This window comes from Battus philenor, unplaced genomic scaffold, assembly GCF_028537555.1.
Source record: "Battus philenor isolate CCGP_79_NKW_IND1 unplaced genomic scaffold, ilBatPhil1.0.hap1 SCAF_3, whole genome shotgun sequence".
Lineage (NCBI taxonomy): Eukaryota > Metazoa > Arthropoda > Insecta > Lepidoptera > Papilionidae > Battus > Battus philenor.
The window spans coordinates 3,125,674-3,146,862 of record NW_027181693.1 but is presented as its reverse complement, the minus strand read 5'-3'; the positions used below and the strand labels follow the sequence as shown (position 1 = coordinate 3,146,862).

General features: G+C 32.0%; 1 protein-coding gene across 1 annotated transcript; it reads right to left on the bottom strand.

Annotated features, from left to right (window-relative positions):
- Window positions 1-2,676: 2,676 nt before the first annotated feature.
- On the bottom strand, window positions 2,677-16,005 carry LOC137926550 (acyl-coenzyme A oxidase 1-like). The gene is made up of 13 exons (XM_068770186.1): window positions 15,882-16,005; window positions 12,939-13,095; window positions 11,746-11,908; window positions 10,107-10,230; window positions 9,545-9,789; window positions 8,543-8,703; window positions 7,931-8,093; window positions 6,967-7,157; window positions 5,210-5,356; window positions 4,414-4,519; window positions 3,689-3,841; window positions 3,482-3,598; window positions 2,677-2,823 (listed from the first exon to the last, which is right to left on the bottom strand). Exons 1-13 carry the CDS (start codon window positions 16,003-16,005, stop codon window positions 2,677-2,679), a joined length of 1,998 nt encoding a protein of 665 aa, XP_068626287.1.
- Between the last annotated feature and the right edge of the window lie 5,184 nt (window positions 16,006-21,189).

Genomic DNA, 21,189 nt, shown 5'->3' with positions numbered 1-21,189 from the left:
CCAATTGACGACAGAAGAACGTGATTGGCAAAAAAAAAAACATACTACACAAGCAGTCGCCAGTCATTAGATCAGATGCACCGACAATCACATAATTGAGATGCCCGCGCACGTCCGGTCATGTTCACTTGGTTATTACATAACAACTAGCATGTACACTGCTATTGTAAACTCTTATATTCGTCTTACATAAAAAGAACTTTTAAAAGTATATAATATATTTAAATCAATAATACTATTATGTAAAATGTACATTATATCAATGTTTTTACGATTCGAAAGTGCTTTGTCGTAATATATGTATATTTATATTTGTATATATATATATATATATATATATATATATATATATATATATATATATATATATATATATATATATATATATATAAATATGCTTTTATGTTTTAATTTACTTATAACTTCATTAACGTACCATGAAAACAAAAGTGAAAGCACTTTTGTTTTCTTGACGTTTAACCGTCAAGTAGATGTCATGTCACGAGAAATGTAAAGTGAAAAGATTCTTACGCTACTAACAATAAAAAAGACACTACTAACAATGAAAAGACACTACTAACATTAAAAAAGACTTATACCACATCTATATATGTATATTGCATATATTTTACTTTGTATATGGCAATCATGTAGGCCGCATAAAATCTTCATTTTTAATCCATATTTTATAATGGCAAAATAATGGATTTCAGATTTTTAAACAACAGAATGACATTTATTCTTTTATTTAATGCTCTGTTTAATACAAGTAACAAAAAGAGATACACAGAGTAATAATAGTTACAAAAAAAGTTCAATGGGCGGTCTTATCACTGAAGGCAATTTATTACAGACAGACAATATAGGAATAGAACAAATAACGGTTAGTTGTCGTGTACAGCGTACGACTAGTAAAATATAAACTACATTTTTAAAATTCGAACCTTCAAAACCATATAGTCGTTGCGAATATCGTAATGATTTTATTTTACAAAAAATAGTTTTTATAGCATTTTATCGCTTATGTTCAAGTTACATTGTAATGTATATTACCAAAATAGTGCGTTATAATAAAATATTTTAACGAAATGTTCTGTGAAGTCTATTCTTTGCTATACGTGGTGATTTAATAAAGGTAAAAGAGTTTGAAGTGGCACATCTGTCAGCTCAAACTTTGAAGCTTTTACACCTATTTCTAATCATTCTGTTTAAAGTGTCATTCATTCATTCATTCCTGTCAGTCAATAGACATTTGTTATATCGACGATCTACCGGAGACCCTATTCACGACGCATCTGCAGGGACAGATAATAAAATAAATATATTTTTATATGTACATATACGAATTTTGAAAACGCTATTCTACGCTGTTACCATTTAACGTTAGTTATTATTTCTGAAACTATTTATTATTGCATAGGGTGTACCGTACATTGACAACAAATAAGTTATACATACTCCTCTTTTCAAGCTTCGCCACCACATTGGCAATTCCAATGTATTTTAATGACACTACTTGCACATACACTTTATTTGTATTTATTGGTAAAGTACGGATAGTAAAAAAATACAAAGGTTATCAAAGTCATCTAAATCTAAAATTACTATTAATTTTTCTTTTTACTTTCAACGTGGGTAAGGAGGCACCTTAATAAACTATGTACTAGGAGGAATATACACTCATTTGCAAAAAAAACGGGCGATTTGAATTTATTTCTAATTAAGATACATTGCGATTTTTTTAATTCTCTGTATATTTATTTATTTAATTCTGTTTATTCGTGTCAATATATTAATATTATTTTAAATTACGTAATATAGGCACTTAAACTCGATTTTTGTTAATATTAAATTTATAAACTCATTTTTTCCCATAATTTATACCTATTTGACAGTAACACAATAGATTAAGTAATCTGTATTATTTCTACGTCGTTTGCATATTACTATTCAAACAAGAAACTCAATAAAATATGTTAATTCAATATTTATAATGGTGTTACTTGGTACATGCAAATAAATAATAATGTATTAGCAGTAACGTAATTCTATTGTTTAAGGCACAGATATAATTTCAAACTTTTCACAATATACACGAGTGCCTTAGATAGTCGTTTGTGTCAGTTTTGTACTCATTAATACATTCGTGAGTTCAAACTTAGTACATAAACTCAACACGATCTTGTTGTCACAATAGCTATAATAACACTAACCAGATGAATTTCTAAAGTCAATCTTCATCATCGCCATTTTAAAGAAAATGTTATTGATATATAAGGAATATGTTTAATATAACAATATAAGGCCCTTACATTTTTACCTACTATTTCCTATAAAATACATTTTTTTCTCGTTATTAATCAGCGGTAAAAAAAAACAAAAAGGATAAAGCTATCAGTTTATCAGTCAAAAAGGTTATCACAAAATTAGATAAAAGATATGTTTAATCAATCATATATTATGTTGACGTAATCGCTTCCGTCAATAATGACTGAATTATAGAAATGCATTGGAAAAGGTTGTTATCAGTTCATCCATATTTTAAAAAGGAAAGCATTTATCAGACAAATTTATTATATTTACATCATAACCATTATGAAATAACATTGTATAATTCAAAATACACAAATTAACATATAAAAGAGATTGTTGATGTGAGATTACGTTTGTTGATAATTAAATCTTTGATTTAAACAAATAAGGCTTGATGTAGTTGTGGAAACTTGCATTTAAGGGCTCGGAGTTTAGAGGACTTTTCATCGCCTCCTCCATCAGACGTTCGTAAACACGGCCGTCGTACGCACCGAGGGTAGAACTGAGAATCTATAACACATATTTTATGAACAAAATGTGCTAAATCATAACAAAAACAATTATCAAACATTTTTATTCCTTGTTTCTTCAACACGTGCAAATTTTTTATAAGTCTTCAACAACTGGTTGTTATCAATTGTTATAAAACGAAGAACATGTATTTAATAAATATAACACATGGATATATGTATCTTAGACGTGGTCGTATAGGATTGACCTTATAATACTGCTCAAGATCACCCCGTGGGCAATGGAGCTGGCTATGCTTAGAGTTTCACTTCGAGATCGAACCATATATGAGGTTAAAAAGAGCCAAGGCCTCCAACGTAGCCCGCGGAATTGCTCGTCTGACGCGACAGTTGCCGAGGATCAAGGTCACTGGAAGTCACTGGATGCCGGAATCACATGACCGATCATCGAGGCGATCTTTGAACAAAGCCTATGTTTTACTATGGGTGTCTATCGGCTAAGACAGCGATCTTGACTCGGACCTCAATACAAAGGCCTAATTCCAACGACCTATATATAAAAGTTTGTATGGAATAATAATTTGGAAGGAAGAAAATAGTACAAAATTAATTAACATAGCGTGTTACTATATCAAACTGTCAGACGATTAGCTAGTTGATGAAATAAATACATTTTATGAAGGATCATTTTAAAATACCTCGTCTCTAATGTCAAACCCGTCAACCAGCCCGACTGCGTTAGGACGAATCAATGCTAAAAGCTCCTCGTATCTCTTCTGCAACTTCCTGATGTCTTCCTTAGTTATTGTAGTAAACTGTCAACGAGGATCAATTAATTAACTAACTTTCTTTTAAATTTGCAATAAATTTTTCATTAAATGTTTGTAAAATGAAATAAAAATTACCATTAATAAGTCACCTCTCTTTTCCAGTGCCCAATAGTAAAGGTATAACTCTGCAAGCTGTTGCAAAACTATTGCTAAGTTTTTAGATACAGTCGAAGTGATAGTTTGGGTTTCCCGCCAATACATCTCGCATAAAACCACACGCGCGTGCGCCTGAAATTATAAGAATTATAACAAATTACATATTACAAATGTAACCGTCATTGCTCAGCTAATCCTCAAGTTGAAGTGATAGTAGGTAGGCTATATAGGGCGCAGAACTGAAGGCACCTGGTGTTTTGGTTCTGAAATGAAGACACGAAGGACGACACTACAGACAAGAAGGGTCCGCAGGTGCATATCAGGACCTCGACTCATAAGGTGGAAGAATCTGGATACATGCCACTGACAGCTGGGTCTACTCTGTGTTTGACAATAATCGGTGTAACATTACTCCTGAGAATGCCTCGTGGAGGGGTGAAACACGTGTTGAGTGAATTAACGCTGGTAGTTGTGTAATTCGCATTGTTTGCCGCATGCGCATTTATCATCGGGCTGGCGGGCGGTGCACTTTATTACACGACTATTGCTGCATGGCGGAAGTAGCTATATATTGGTCCTTTTCTTACTATGGGATAGTCATAGAATTATATGGACATAAGTCCAGCAATAGAAGTCTCGTGTTGTTTTAAAGGTTTTCTTTTATCACGGTTATGCAAATGTTTAAAAGTTCGTTCATTTCTTACCTCGCTAGCATTTACTAGCTGCACCAAAGACAAGTTCCACGCATCTGCATAGGATTTTCCGGATTCTATATGCTGGAATAGCATCTCACAAGTTTGCTTGATTATGCTGAATTAAATGAAATAATTTTTTTTTTTACTTACTTTGTAGAGTTATAAAAAATAAGAGAAATTTAATAATTTTATAGTTTTCACACATATAAATGAAACAATACTATACGTACAGAGTAAATAGTTACAGATGTAGAAGCTAAAAGATATATCATCTACTGACAATGGTACGTCCAATACAATAATGAACAAAAAACAATTTCGTTTTTTATATTATTTACATTTTAAAATTTGTTATTGTATAGGTATACTCTCTGTCCGTACACGCTTAGTCAGTCCCATAATAGTTGATTTTTAGAGCGGTCAATTTATACAAGTTTATTGGAAATCGGCGTTAAATTTATAAAGCTTTTTGTTGGAATATGAACTATATATTCACCCCTTTAATACCTTTAAAGCAGTAACCTATCACACTATATATCGCTGGCTTGCCAATCGTCAGAAATAAAGTTGTGAGTGTTTTTACAAAAGAGAGACAAGAGTAAATAGTTATCAGCTTATACAATATCCTTCATAGCAGTGTACTATATAGAAAAAAGCCCTCGTCATCTGGAAACGGTAAAATACAAGCTTCCAACTGGTCCTGGGAAATCTACGGGCTCCCCCATGTATATGTCCAACAGTAGACGTCTTACAACTAAGATAAATTTTATATTAAAGATTAAGAAAACATTTTCAAAAATCTTACCTGGCAGCGACGGCTTGGAGTCCACTAATAATTCCTTCCGGCGAGTCCACCCAGGAGTTTTTAGCCTCTAAGTGTTTAGTTATATAAGCTGTATTTGGTGGCAGCGATTTACCTTCGTATGCTTGCTTGTAAACTTTTACTAAATATCTAAAAAAAATATATACGGACATAATAATATCGCGCCAGTAATTTTTTTAATAATTCCGACTTCTTTACTTTTTCAACCTTGTACCTTGTCAGAGTTCACTTTTTTTAACAACAACTAAGAGTTTATTTTAAATCATAATTCAATTCATTAACTTCGAGTAGTAGTTAACAGTTTAACGTTTATTATTCTATATGGAAATAGTTTTAAAGCTTATTTTTGTTTTATGTGTGATTTGTTATATATTACGGTCAATGACAAATGCAAAAGGTTTACGTAGTGTAAACAACAATAAGATCGCTGAACGTTAAAGGTTACTCGAGACTTCCTTACGGTAACTAAGTTGAAGGGCTCACCAAAGAATTTTCAGCTTATCGTCTTCGTCATATATCTTAATATCGCTCAATTGAACGCTCAAATACACCTTAAAATGAATTGGTCTAATTTAAATTAACGACATTTTTGAAAGCGATCACTAAAGGGAATCACACTGAGTTTGTAATGGGCTCTTTTCAAATCTGAGCTCATTTAGAATCATCGTGGTTTTTAGTTAATGGTTAATATTATGCTATTATAGGGGAGCTAAATCTGATTCTAGTTTCTACCAATAAGGCTTTTCCGAAATTATTCCCATGACCTATTCAAATGGTCACGATAAATGATTCTCCGAAAGGTGAACTTAGTTTAGGCTGTCACACGCCTTTAACATTATTATTCGAAATTTGATCTCTCACTTTGGGCCTTACAGTCGCGTCTACCAACACGGCAGAACACCTTGTTAAGGCTGTCAGAAGAACCGGTTGCTGGCCGCTTCCATACAATCCTATTGGAAATCTATGCAGAAGGCCTGCGTAGAATAGTGGACGTCCCAAATATGGTTTCATTTCGAAGATTCCAGAGAGTGATAACCCCAGTTATCTAAAAGATGGATCTTATAGTTTTTGGTTAGTCAAAGAAAAATTTTAATTGCCCTACGTTTTTGTGGCCCCTCGTTCCCTCTGCTTTATGTGTGGCCCTGCCAGTTACATTACAGTTTCGGGTATATTTACAAATATTTTTTTTCTCCTTTCTTCCTTCACAATTTCTTTTTCTCTTCCTTCCATCTGTGGCGACCTTTAGTAACACAAAGATGGCACATACGTTTCGCGAGCGTTTATAGCCTGCGCTGGTGCATCGATCAACTTCGGCTGTTGTTGTTCGCCATTTTTAGCTATACTCGGGCGATAGACAAGCTTCTTGCTACCGACGTTTTTGCCAACTCATTTGCAACGTATTCATGGTATCATTATCGTACAATCGTGCTTCTAATATTTAATGTTTTTCTCTTTGGCTAAAATTGATTTCTATCTCTTCCTATATGTATTTTGCTTAATTCTAAATTAAACCATTTAGTGAACCTTATTTTTTGATTTTTCTCATGTAACTATCGAACTTATTAGTTAGTGAATAAAAAAACCATACATCCTAAACATTTTCTTTCATTCATTCCTTTCTAATCTTCTTTCACACATGACCTTTTTTTCCTCATCTAGGTTTCTGGTAATCGTTTTTCATGTTGAGCCTATGTCCTGCATTTGTTGTTACACATAAAAAGGACATTACAAATACTTACCGGGCAGTTTGCAACATCATGACAGTGTATTCACCCTCGTAGGTGATAGTTGCACTGACGAAACCGTACAGGATGGGTAAATTCGATGACGTCATATAACCGTGACCGCCGCAAGCCAATCTGCACTGCTCCACACAGGTAGTCGCATCACTACTGCAAACTGCTTTCAAACAGCACGCAAGAGCATGAAGCTGGGGAAAAAAACGAAGGAGAGTGTTCTATCTTGATTTGATTATTTTCTGTTATCACACGAAAGACGAACCAACTTTCGATATTTTTGGTTAGTAAATTCACATAAGTCACAACCTTTTTAAGCGTGATGTGATTAAAGTAAATTAACAATTATGTATCCTTAACTAAAAAGTGGTATAGAAGCCACTGCATAATTTAGACATGATCTTGATCGCAATGACCCCTCCAAGTATTGTAAATAAATAAATGCTCACAAACTCAAAGTAAATCACTTTAGAGACCGTTTAGGAGGAACAAGACACATAGTCTTTGCTCTGCAAGCTGAAGTGATCATACGTCACTTACGCAGTCGTCTAGGTCAAAGACCAGAAACAAATAAGAGTATCAAAAATAGGTGTCGCTAGAGTCTTTGGGTTGAATTTGTGGTGAAAAGAGGTGAAAAAAAGACATAGGCTTCAGGGGTTTTTTCGTGAGCGCTAAGCTTGGCAACCTCTGCATCTTGATCTATTTTACTTATCCTAGACAACAAACGAAGATAGTGTCTTTCATAACAAGACCAAGGTAATTTAATAAAAACATTATTTTTAATCGTGAGAGCACACGACGAATTGCTGACAGCCTTACTTACATCTTGAACTTCTAGAGAATAGAGACATTAGTGTAATGAATCCACGACATACAAAACATTCGACGACAAAAATATAAATATTTTAATAGGATATCACCTATTTCACAAAAACAGACAGAAAGCTTTGTTAATATAAGAACCAACCTCAGGTAAATTTTTCATATTCCCTGTCGTCATATCAGCAACGACCTGGTGATATGTCTTCCACAACCAATCGCTGACAGTTCGGTACGCGTGACTCGTTGCTATCGAAATGAACAGTTTGTGTTGTTGAGTCGTATAGTCCAGTATCTGTGGTTCCGGGTCCCTGAACGCATATAACTTTATTTAATCTCTTATACATTTTAATTAATCTAAAATACACAAGCAATTCGTAGGTACAGAAGAAATTTGATACACTAAATCGTTATCACAATCATCATCGTCGTCTCAGTTTTAATAAGTTTACACGCGGGTGAACATTTTACACTTGCAGGGCCGTGGTGTCCACTCTACGAACATAAGACCGCAGTGGTTACCTGTTTCGCATGTTATGTAGCCTGCCTACTTTCACTTCAACTAGCTAAGAATTAATTTCACCTATTACCATGAAAACCATTTGACAGACGTACTTACAGTACTCTACGAAGCCGAAATAAGCCGATTGTCTCTTTCCAAAGGTCCATGTGTAATATTTATCGCCAGGTACTGTAAATCTGTGGTACTTTGTGGGGTTAATTACGGTGATGGTCTAGTGAAAAATTGTTTGAATCTTACTCCGGTTTCATTTTCGACTGATGCCTAACAGCAGCATATCTTACAGCGATGGTCGCCGCCCGCGCAACCTCGAACGCCAGCTCAGTTACGATGTTAACACGCACGTAAACCATGGTTCCGTATGTTAATTTATCATTCTTCGATTTCACGTAAGTACCATCCTATAAAGACAATTTTCATAAATACGCGTAAATAAGCATTTTTAAACTCTGAATCGTAACCAAAATATAAGGGAAAATAAGGATATCGTTGGATAATCGCATTGTGCAAATGTGATGCTAACAAAATACTTTAAATTTGAAATTAAATAGTGATTATGCGGCAGAGAGCAGAGCGGATTCGATTTTCGGAATTCAATCTAATAAAATTCACACTTTATGTATAAATTGTATAGGATTTCCACTACACATGAACAAGTTTCTAAACGAAGAGCAGCAGCGTCGTCTGAGTACCATAATACCAAACTGCGATCGTCAACCTGTCTGCCAAGCATGGCGATTATGGTAAATCCCTCATAAATATCGTGGGGAGTGGCGTATGTCTAGCAGTGAGTAATTTCAAATAAGGATAATATCATTTGTTAATGTGTGTGGATTAATCGTTCTATATCTTTGTTTAAGCTCAGTAAAACATAGGCGTGTATTTTTATAATACACATAGAGATTGGCTATATGTGTAAAAACCTTAAAGGGGTGAATGTATAGCCCATTATTTACCAAAAAACTTAAATGTTTCACATCTTTTTCTAATCACTGTGTATTAAGTGATTACTGTGAAATGTGTGGTATTAATTTTTTTTTCTTTGCGAGATCGCGAAAAATTCTAGCGTTATAAAGTCTGCAAGGACAGAGAGTAAACAATACTTAATTTTAATATCTACATAATAATCCGAATTTCGTAAACGCTTTTTTTAAAAACTATTGATTTTTGGTTAGAGTATATCGTACATTATTGACAGTAAATGGGCTATATATATATATAGAAAATAAGTACTAAATAAACCTTTAAAACTTGAGAATTCTTCATAAGCATGTTCTTCCTGGGGATCCGGAAGTTATTAAATCCGAGGAATCCATTGTTGGCCGTTTGGAATCCAAATTTAGGACCGATTTCCCCTACTTTGATTCCGGGCAGTGGCATGTGTGTTTCAATATCGCGTATTTGAACCAGGAATGCATGGATACCAAGGTTCTTTCCACTGATGTGCAGTTGCGCCATTACTATGCAGTGATTAGCAGTTTGTGCCACTGGAAATTGTCATAAATATATTAATTAAATATTTTACAATAAATAGGAAACCTCTCTTGCAAAAAGCTCATTAAGTCAAGCTTCACGGTCATTACTAATGGTTCCGTACAAAAAAAGTCTAGTCGTATGGACTGGTAACAACTGTAGTTAATCTTTATTTTTCCAACGAGAAAGTGATAAAACTATCTTCACATTCACTTGTTTAATAAGCCACTAACAACAAAACAGTAATACCAAAAATTATATGTAAATTATTGTGATAAAAACGTGTTAAAATTGTTAACGATAATATAAATATATAATCTGTATAACTTACAGCCTCCCGGCCACCATTTATAAGAAGTAAGGGTCGGACTGTGCATGATAAATTCTTCAGTAGTGGCATCGTACGTGGCTGTGGTCTCCAGACCCCTGAGGAAGGTTCCGTGGCCAAGTTCAGTCTGAAATAAATATAACGTATTTTTAACGTACATAGTTAGGACTGAAAATTTGAACATCTTAGCGACATCAATAATATCTACGAAAGTTTTATCCCGGAATTAAATTATTTACTTTTGAAATCTCCCCAAATACTATAGACGTAACTTCTCAGCATTCCACGGAGTCACTGTGCAATTAATGATTAATGTTCAACAACGTTGTACGAAGAGGGGAATAGTATGGTACTTGAGTCTGAGGACCCGCGTAACAGGCTTAGAGAGCCAGACTTCACTACCTAGCTACTATTAATGCTGCTTTGGAATTTCAAAAATGATTTCATATTCACCTTTGACAGGTCTAACTCCTTAAAAAGTTCATAATGAGATTTCGCTATTATAAAAAACATTGAAACGGCGTAAAGTGCATAAAAAACGATAGAAGAACGAAACATAAACAAAAAATAACAATGTTTTCGGAAAATTACTGCGTTTTTTATATATATTATTACCGACAATATATGAGTATGATAAAACTGTGGTAGAGCAATGGTAAAGAACCGAGACTTGCAATCAAAGGTCGCGGGATGATTCGTTTAGGATACGATCTTATATTATTCACACTTTTTGGATTAATTATATAGGATTGCTACTTTTCACAAAAAAGATTCCAGAGGATGTACAGTACATCTCCTAAAGATATCTCTGGCGGAAAGCAAAGCCTTACAGTGAACGTCAATCGCCTGAAAAAAAGAAGAGAAAGAATGATTTGATAAGAAAATCTTATTACGGAATATGTAATAACAAACATTCTTTTAACTTTGGCTTGGACGACTATGTAGGCCTTACCTTACAGTGTACGATTGGATATATAAGGTATTAAGATAAACACATCTGATTATAAAAGTGTATTCTCACACTAATTAATTTATACGAAATGCAATAATCATACAGTTATCGTCGGGACTCAACAAAATTCATAAGTAGACACGTTGAATAGTATTAAATATTTGTGTATTGTTTATATATTTTATTATTAATTATTTTACGTGTATTATTAGTATAATTTGCTACATCTTAATACGTTATATATTTTTTTTCAAAACTCTTTTAATCTGTTCAAATACATCCAGAGATTGCCTGTAAGAAATTTGCGGTTTCATCGCTATATACGATACTTCTATATTACTATTAAAATGTTTCTATGTTATATTTACAAGATGAGCCGATAGACGTCGTGTGGTCGTCCCTCCTTTGTGTGGTCCGACGACATATTCAAGATTACATGAAGTTTCTGGATGCAGGCAGCTTAAGATTGTCAGATCTTAAGAAGTATACATGAAGAGAAAGAAAATAAAAAAAGATGTGAATAATTAAATAAATTTGCCCGTAAAGTCCCTGTCCCACAAAAGATAGGGGGTACGAGAGGCCCCCAATGGGGGCCATAAAAAAAAAGCATAAGATTGTCGCGTTCTTTGGGAAGGCCTATGCCTTGTATAATAATTAATAAATAAAAATAAAAAACTAAGGAAACAATACCTGAGCGTAGGTTCCTATCATGTTATTTCCGCTCCGGAGCCACTCCGCCTGTTGCTCGGGCGAAGCCTGCGACGATATAGTGGGCAAGAACATGCCGAAGTGTAACATGAAGGGCGACATGTCTTTAACTACGGCGCATACTATTCTATAGAGATTATTTTGCCTGAAAACCGCAAAAATTTAATTTCCTCTTTAGATGACGACTCGAATATACATTTGAAAATGAATACTTGATTGACATGTTTGTAATGTTTTTTATTTAATTTAAATCAATTCAATACCTTTCTGCGACATTTAAGTTAAGATTGTTTTTAAAAAACATAACTTCCCTACAGATTTTCATGATAATATTTTCATTGAGAAGTAAAGTTCTTAAATAAATGCGTAATTTTATAAAATACATTAGAGTTTTCAAATGCAGCAGCTTTGACTGCGCGCTTGGAGAGCGAATCGTTTTGCTTGCAATGGAGTTTAGTACTTTAAATTGTAGCAATTTAAAACAAAACTTTCTAAAATCTTCGTCGCGACGTTATCAAAATATAATTTGCATGAAAATGTAATAATAAAAATAGATGAAGAAAAAAACATAAAGATTTTGATATTTCTATTCAATCTTTACCTATGTATCTTAAAGAGATAATGACGTATTTACCGATTCATCGCGATACCACAGGAATCAAGAGACATCTTAGATGGACTTGAAATTTGGTGGATATTTTCCTTTCACCAAAAAGAGGTAAGTTTAGAAAGAATCTTAAATAATTCCACTCCTAAGGGATTGGAAAGGGCGTTCTTTAAGTTGGAAAAGCAGTATATATATATATATATATATATATATATATATATATATATATATATATATATATATATATATATATATATAAAGACAAAAGTATACAGTAATTTTTAATAATATATCTTATTAATATTAAATAATTTATAAAATTGTTGTTTTTGTTTAAACTTATTGCTCTTGTATTAGGAAATTCTAATGATTGTTTAAAATAAAATAATTTACAAAGAAATTCCTAATTTAAATTTTAAATAACACACAATATTTACACCGTATTTGTTACGGTTTAAGATAAATTTCTCGGCCTAAAGAGGTTCAAGTTAATCAAGATGATACGTGAAATAAATGTATAAAGAGTTAAAAAATGTTATAATATAACTGGTGCATCGCAAAAGATTACCCAGAAAACTGTACGGTGGATTGATCTTTCCACCGATTCTGTAAAACTGATATTAGAATACATCCCTTTCGCACGGCGCTCTCATAACGATCTTTATGACTCAAATACTCTTCTGGTATCTTGTCTTTCAGCTCATCAAAGCTTAACACGTATTCCTCTGAAAACAAAGAGTTTTACAGTAATTTAAATAGACGTTCCCACAGAAAACATATGACCAGTAATAATATTTTTTGTCTATAGATATGTCGGTTTCCGAACTACGTATTTCTTCATGCCATACTTTTTAGTGATACCTTGTTGCCTTAAAAGGCGTAACCACGTTATGTGAAAATCTTAATATACCTCCGTTCAACTTACCGGACCTTCTCAAGAAAAAATCTACAGCAGAATCTTTTGATGAGTTGGCCTGGCACATTGTCCTAAATATCAAGGCATTTAACAGTCTGCAGCGTTTGGGCAGCGACTTGAAATAAAATAATGATCCAACTTATATATAATTGAGTAAAATTTCCAAATTGTATTGTTAATGTGTATAAATTTTAGCTGTATTTATATAAGAGAAAATTGTGTAAGAAAAATTGTAAAAAATTATAAACCGCTGTCTGTGAGTCTCGCAGCTGGGAGAAGAAAGATCCGTATCAATTAGCGGCAACCCTCTCCCAACTGTCTGCGTTTAGTAAAAGCGAAAAAAAAACTGTAAAAAAAAAAAAAAAACAAAAAACTAGCGATACAAATTAGAATTAATAAAAAAAAGCTAGTTGCCTTGGATTGCATGACAATGTATTTAGTAAACAATATAAAGCAATTTTCCGTTTATCTTCCTAAAACTGATCTTTTCTCAATATCTCTTCTTTAAAAATATATCCAGTCACAGAGACTTGTGATCTATAGAGTTATTTTATAATTTCTTTATTGTTCAAGAATATTTTTGTAACAGACGGCTGGTGAATACTGCTTCCAAACGGACGTATTGGAAATCTTTTATGGAAGCTTACGTCCAACAATAAAAATCCCACAACAGAAATAATAACAACCAATATAATTTTCAGGTAACCCTAACGGGTGAATTTTTATATAGGTAAGCAAAGGTTGGCAATCCCTGGACTAGAGCAGGAATGAGAAACATTCGGCCCACGATTCGCTTGCGGTCCTTTAAACACACTTAAGCCGCCCGTCATGTATTTCTAAAATTGAATTTATTTTATAGATTTTCTTATATCGATGTATTGTTATAAATGGTATTTGGTATTTAATTGTAATAAAATGGTAGTATAAGCTAAACCGAAATAATTAATCAAAAAGGACTATCGATCATGATTAAGGCATACATGATTAGAAAGCTGCATATGTATAGTTACCCCATCGATTCCGACTTATATTAATCAGCTTGTTTTTTTTTTTTAAAAAAAACAGTGCCTAAATCCTGATTCCGTATTTCAAATAGTTTCGTTTTAGTAATATTTTCTGGTTTGTTTTTACTATTTAAGTTAAAATTTGTAACTTTTATGTAATTCCAATATTTATTAAAAATTAAGTTTTGTAAATTATTATATCCTGCAGGCCAAAATTATTTTAATTTAAATTGGTCCATGATTGAAAAGGTTGTGTACCCCTAGAATAGAGCATTGTTCATCGCCGCTCTGCACCGTGTAGAATTTATACCTAAGTAAAATTCTTCATGTATTAAATTAGCCACTTAAGTTCAAAAGGTGTCAAATAAAATAGAAAATTAATTCCTAGTCATTGAAATAAGACAATTCACAAAGTGCAAATGTCTTGATTATTAATTACTAGATTACATTTGTTGTATTTTGACATTTGACGTATCAACTCACGTGATTATATATCATCATACTTGATTATGTATCATCTTAAACAATGTAAGTATTAATTTAAATGTTAATTTATGACGTTATTAGTAATAACTTTGGAAAATTGTTGTGTGAAGATTTTTATTTCTGACTCAGTGCAAAATTAATACAGGAACCATATTGTAACATCACTAACAATAGGAACCTTTACTCGGTACAACCTAACCTGTCCTACTGCGCTGATTTTCGGTAAAGATTAATTAATTTTTGTATTTTATCAACGGTCGATAGTGCTTGCAACCGTAATTAAAGAGGCGGAATTCGAAAATCGAATATATAAAATTAGAAAAAAATACTGCGCGTTTACATGGATCTATGTCAAACAATGTTATATCGCAAGTCTGTTTTGGGCAGTTCTAATAAAACTAATATCCTAACCAAACCTAATTCTCGAGTCAGCTCAAAGTTCAAATAAAATATAGTCTGTCAAATGTTATATTAAAACTATGATGCAATAATATAAATAAAAAATATCATAATTTATACACAAAAACACACGCACACTGTTGACAAATGACGGCATCAGCAATTTATATTAATTATTACGGGTTTAAAAAGAATTAAATTATGTTCATTATGTAATAAAATTTATGTAAAGATTACAAAGAAAACTCAATTTTAGAGTCAATTAATTCATTCTCTTTTAATCTAAAATACATTTTTCAAATTATTATTTTTAAACTATCTATCTTGTTTCATAAATATAAATTAAATGTTTATTATCATCGATAAGTAAAGTGAAAGAGAGAGAATATAAAAAAATATTTTTTTTATATTCTCTCTCTTAGTTATATCTGTTTGTGATTACACTGTGACGTTTACTTCACTGTGAAAATAATTAATTTTACCATAAAGAGTTTTTTAGCTCCTGTGTTATTTAATATAAAAAGATTATTGCACGTATGTCAACAATATAATTATATATGTATATAATCGAATAATAAAGAGTTGTAAAATACATCTGGTGACTCGATAATTAATATGAAACGCATGTAATTATAAAATTATTGCAATTGTTTCCATGTAATATACACAAACCTTTTTAAAAAAAATTTAGAACATAAAATCTTACCAATTTCTTTTCTCTTCGCCGTGTTATGAATCCCTCCATCATTTAAATGAATTAATTCTTGAACATCAAATGTACAGTTTCGTCTCTCTTTAAGCAAATCCGCGTTGATTTTTGTCTTAGTCATGTTCCTGTCAATACCATTAACACACAATTATTAAAATGTACGTGTTAAAATAATTATTAATATGAATAAAATAAAATTATAGTGCTAATTATAAATGATTTATTATAATATTTTTCTTAATCTATACAAATTAAAAACAAATTTGATTTCTCTGAAGAAACGTCATTAAATTTAATTCTTAACTAAAATTATAAATTTACATTTAAATAGCTCAAAACCAATGTTAATTAATATTTAATTTTAAATTAATTATCTGATATAACGTGAAAATTATTTGCATAACTAACACTTTTTTTAAATTGATGAAATGTAATAAAATAATTCACCTACATAGGAAGTCTTATGATTTCTGATAGGCGGATATTTCAAAATTAATTAATAATTGAAACAGTCCCGACTATCGTATATCAAGCAGGTTAAAGAACATGAAAGAAGATTAGCAATATGATTTATCATATCCAACTTATGGGTGGACGTCGTACGCGTGCCGATCCGTGGTCTCGGTTTCTAAATCTTAGGATCCTTGCTGGCATCTGTTTCGGGCGTTATGTGGCCCGTCATTTTAAATTGCCAACTGGGCTCTATCGGTAACTTTCGTTTGTCTTCTCATTCCTAATAGTAACATACGAGTAACTTAGCATCTTGTAGACCAGTTGAAAGGCTGACCTTGGCTCTCAATTTCCGTAATGTAGCTGACATGTACAGATCATCTTAAGTTGATTTATCTATACAGCGCAAATTTGACTTAAAAAGATTGCAAATCTGGTTTCAGATGCTTTAAAAAAACAATATAAGGTTTTATTGCATGGTTGATATATCATCTACATCATAAAATCAGCCAATAGTTCTGGATTCAAATGGATCTTCATCCAAGTCCGCCACGACGGCCGATCTTGCACTGCCGGCATCCAACGACTTCTCGCGAACTCGACTATGTCATGGTCTATCTAGGGCCGAGCTACCTACACTGTACTCTAGAACCTTCCGGCCGTTGCGTTTGTTGCATGAGCGATGTGTCACTCCGCGACTTCAGTAGAGCTTTCTTAGTCGTTTAGCGACAAAATTGAAAATCCTTGTCTTTAACTTGGACAACTATATATAAATACATGTTGCACGTTCTCGTGTTACTATCAACATTATTTACGTACTAGAAAATTTAACTTACAATTGTATGTTGAAAAAATAATTAAAAAAAGATCGAACACATCCTTTTATTTTTTAATGTTCGAATTGATTATACATACTCTGTCAGATTCGCTAATTTGTTATATAAAAGAACATTCATTTTAGTTTTTAAAAAAAACACGATTGTTATCACGGACATGCTAAAATGACGGCAGTACATTGTAGATACATTATATTAAACTATCGCTTTATCTATTCAAGTTAAAATTTAATGTTTACTTATGTTACAGGCTGATTGGCTACAGACGTTAAAGCTATAAATAAGTAAATGTTTCTTACATTCGCTAATAATAATAAATAACACAATGATTTGGTAAAATGGAACGTTTTTAAAATTCGAATTAATACATATTAAAATTATTCAACGTTTACTTTCTATCTCTGCAGACTACGTACTCCCAAAAAATAATTGGCTCGAATAGTCCAATAGAAAAAATAAATTTATGTAATTTATTTCAACGTGATAACTTTATATAGGGTGATTGGAAATAGGCGTGAGAGCATAAAATCTTTTTGCTGACAAATGGGTAAATCTTGTATATACACGCGCTTCATTTAATGACGTATCAGACCTACGACGTATTATATCTACTAGCTATTTTAAACGTTTTTTCGTGTGTATATGTTAAAGTCACTAAAATAATTAAAAAATGTAAAGTCTTAAATAAGACAACAACATTATACTATCGGAAAAATATTTCATGGTATGAAATTTTTTATGTCCCATAAAATAATAAGATTGCCTTAATGATAAAGTTAAAATATAATACAAATTTTGAGACATTATATTTGTTGATTGTAATTAGGTGTAAAAAACTTTAAAGTGGTGAATGCTCATTTGGTGCGAATTAATATATGGTACACTCTATTAAAAAATCAACGGTTTCAGAAGTAATAAATAATGTTTTCGAAATTCGTATTTACATAATTGATAAATTATTGTTTATTATCTACCCCTGCAGACTTAGTACTGCAAGAAGTTATTAGTCTGTGGCATTCCAATAAAAAAAATGATGTATCTTATTTCTGAATGATCACTTTGTCCTGTACTCAAAAGATCGAGAGTGTGAGCTAGAGATTAGAAGAAAAATATAGAGGATGAGGAGTGTTGCCCACCATTTCTAAAGTATTGCAGAGCAATTGTAAAGGAGCTTATTGAAAGGAGCAAATATAAGTAAAGGTGTGTCAAACTATATTAATATAATAATAGAACTGAATTTAGTGTAACATATAAACTAGTCAAATAACAGAATAAAAATTAAGAGATAAAAACCGATATACAGAAAATAAGGAAATTTTTGAAAAAAATTAAAATTAGGATAAAAACGGTAATATTTTGGGAATGGCGTAGGGGGGTGAAAGGTTGACAAGACTGCCAGAGGAGTAGAAGATTTATGACGGATGAAAGAAAAGAAAAACAACGAATGATACTGTGAAGGGAAAAAATGGGAAAACTGTAAAAAAAAATAAATGAACAAATATTGAACCCGAAAATAATATAAATATAAAGTCTCTGTCCTAACAATATGAAAGGGGGAACGAGGAGCGCCCAAAAACATACACAACTAAAAAAAAATTACTTTGTACTGCTTGATTGGACGAACAAAACTGCTAATTCAGAGCTTTTTGTTGTCAAATAAACATTACATTAACCCTTTTAATTTTTTTACACCTATTTCCCGTCATCCTTTATAGTATTTGTGTTTTATAGCAGAAATATACATTTCTTGTTAAAACAAACAGCTGATATATTTTTTTTTAATTAAATATGTCACATGTTTATTTAAATAAAAAAAAACGTAGATATTATATTAGAATACAGTTTATCAATTAAACTAGTAACTGATTCATCATCATTTGAGCTGTGAAACGTCTGCAGAGACCTCCCGCAGATATTTCTAATACTACCGATAAGAAGCTGCCTCCTTATCAACAAGTAATAGACTAAAATAATACAATTAAGTTATCGAAGATTACCTTCTAGTACTTCAACGCTATACGAAATATGAATAATTATTATTATTTTCACAATAATTACCGCGATAAATTTTGTACACGTAAGAGATAAAAAATATTACGATACACGTCGATAATGCAGTCGTGTTTAAAGTACACTGTCGGAATTAGATAATAACTCGTCCCTCCACTATCTAAATATTTTACGACCACTGTGTAACGATGAAAGAAAAAAAACTACAAACAATAGTAATACAATTCATATAATACGCAAACAACAAAGCCTTAAATGTAAATCATCCTTTTTTATCATGTGATTTTAAAATCTCCGATACCAACACATATTTTTTGGAATTTCAAATCACTTTACCATTAAATAACTAAAAGCCTCCTATTATATATTACTCAATAGCCTATAACAACAATTTTTCATACTTATATTTCTAAGATACCATAGAACTCATATTTAAATTTCTAGAGATATTAGAAAAGAATGGTAAAAATTATTTCGGGCTATAAGACCGCCAATTGCACTTTATTTCTATTGTTCTGTTGATGTTTTTACTATTAGTCCAGAGGCTGTTATAGCTTCATCGGAACTGATCAAAATTTCACTTACGTTATGTGATGCCTGATTTTGTAGCATAGGACACATTTATGAGTGCGTTTCGCATATCCGGATTCTATTAAAGTGGGATCGGCGCTTGGAGGCTTATCTGCAGCGTTTAGTGCAGAGATTCCCAAAGTGGTCTATATCGACCCTTAGGGGTCTATGACAACCTGCAAGGGGTCTACGTCAGCGAAAAAAATTTGGGAGTCCATGAAATGAAAATGGGGGTCCACAGACTGGACATCATTAGCCGAGGAGATTTAAGATTAACCCTTACAAAATCATCCTTCTCACTAAAAATATTGACTTACTGCTTATGTTATTTTACTTATAGTTTATTTAATGTTAAATATATTTTACATAATAGATACAAAATTTTATTTTGAGTAGTTTTAATTTTAAATTCAATTAATAAATGCGTAAATTAATATGTGTTTTTACTTTTAGTTTTTACACTAAACTTCACTGCAGTTAGAATTTTACAGGAAATTAATATCAGGTAAGTAGGGGGTCTACCCAACACGGAAAAACATGGCAAGGGGTCTATGACACAAAAAAGTATGGGGAACTCTGGTTTAGTGTGACGGTGGGATCGTAGAAACCCAGATATGGAATCGGTGAGGACACACTTTATTTATGGCATACCTCTATAGCTTTCTTTCTTGGTACAGAGCGTCCTGTTTACTTTGAAGTAGTCAGTATAACACCGGCAGTTGTGGCGAGAGAGCGTTGTTACCTATACTCCAGTATTATCGTCAACTTCCAAAAACGAGTATAAGCGATTGTACGGTAGGCATTTTTTGAGTAAAGTCATGCAAGTAAAATTGTCATAAAACTCCTAGAAAGAGATTGTGGCCACCATGAAGACGTAGAAAATTTGATAGATTAACAGATGTATTTAACAGATACATTAAGAAAACATCTCAAGAACAATCTTATTGAAATTGGGACCATCTCATTGAAAAAAGGAGAAAACAAATCATTTTTCTTGAACGATTTCTATGTTGGAAAATTGGGGGAGGAACATTATTTACTGTAAATAAATTTAAAAGTTTATAAATTAAAAGTAAAAGTCACAATGTAATCACAAACAGATATAACAGAAATAACTTTTATATTCTCTCTCTTTCATTTTAGTTTTCGACATTTAATTTATATTTATGATATATTTCAGATAAATAGATTTGAATAAAGTATTTTAGATTAAAAGGGAATGAATTAATTGACTCTAAAATTGAGTTTTCTTTGTAATTTTATACGTAAATTTTATTACTTAATAAACATAATTTAATTCTTTTTAAACACGTAATAATTAATATAATTTACCAATGCCGTCATTTGTCAACAGTGTGCTTGTGTTTTTGTGTATAAATAATGATATTATTTATTTATATTATTGCATCATACTTTTAATATAACATTTGACAGGCTAT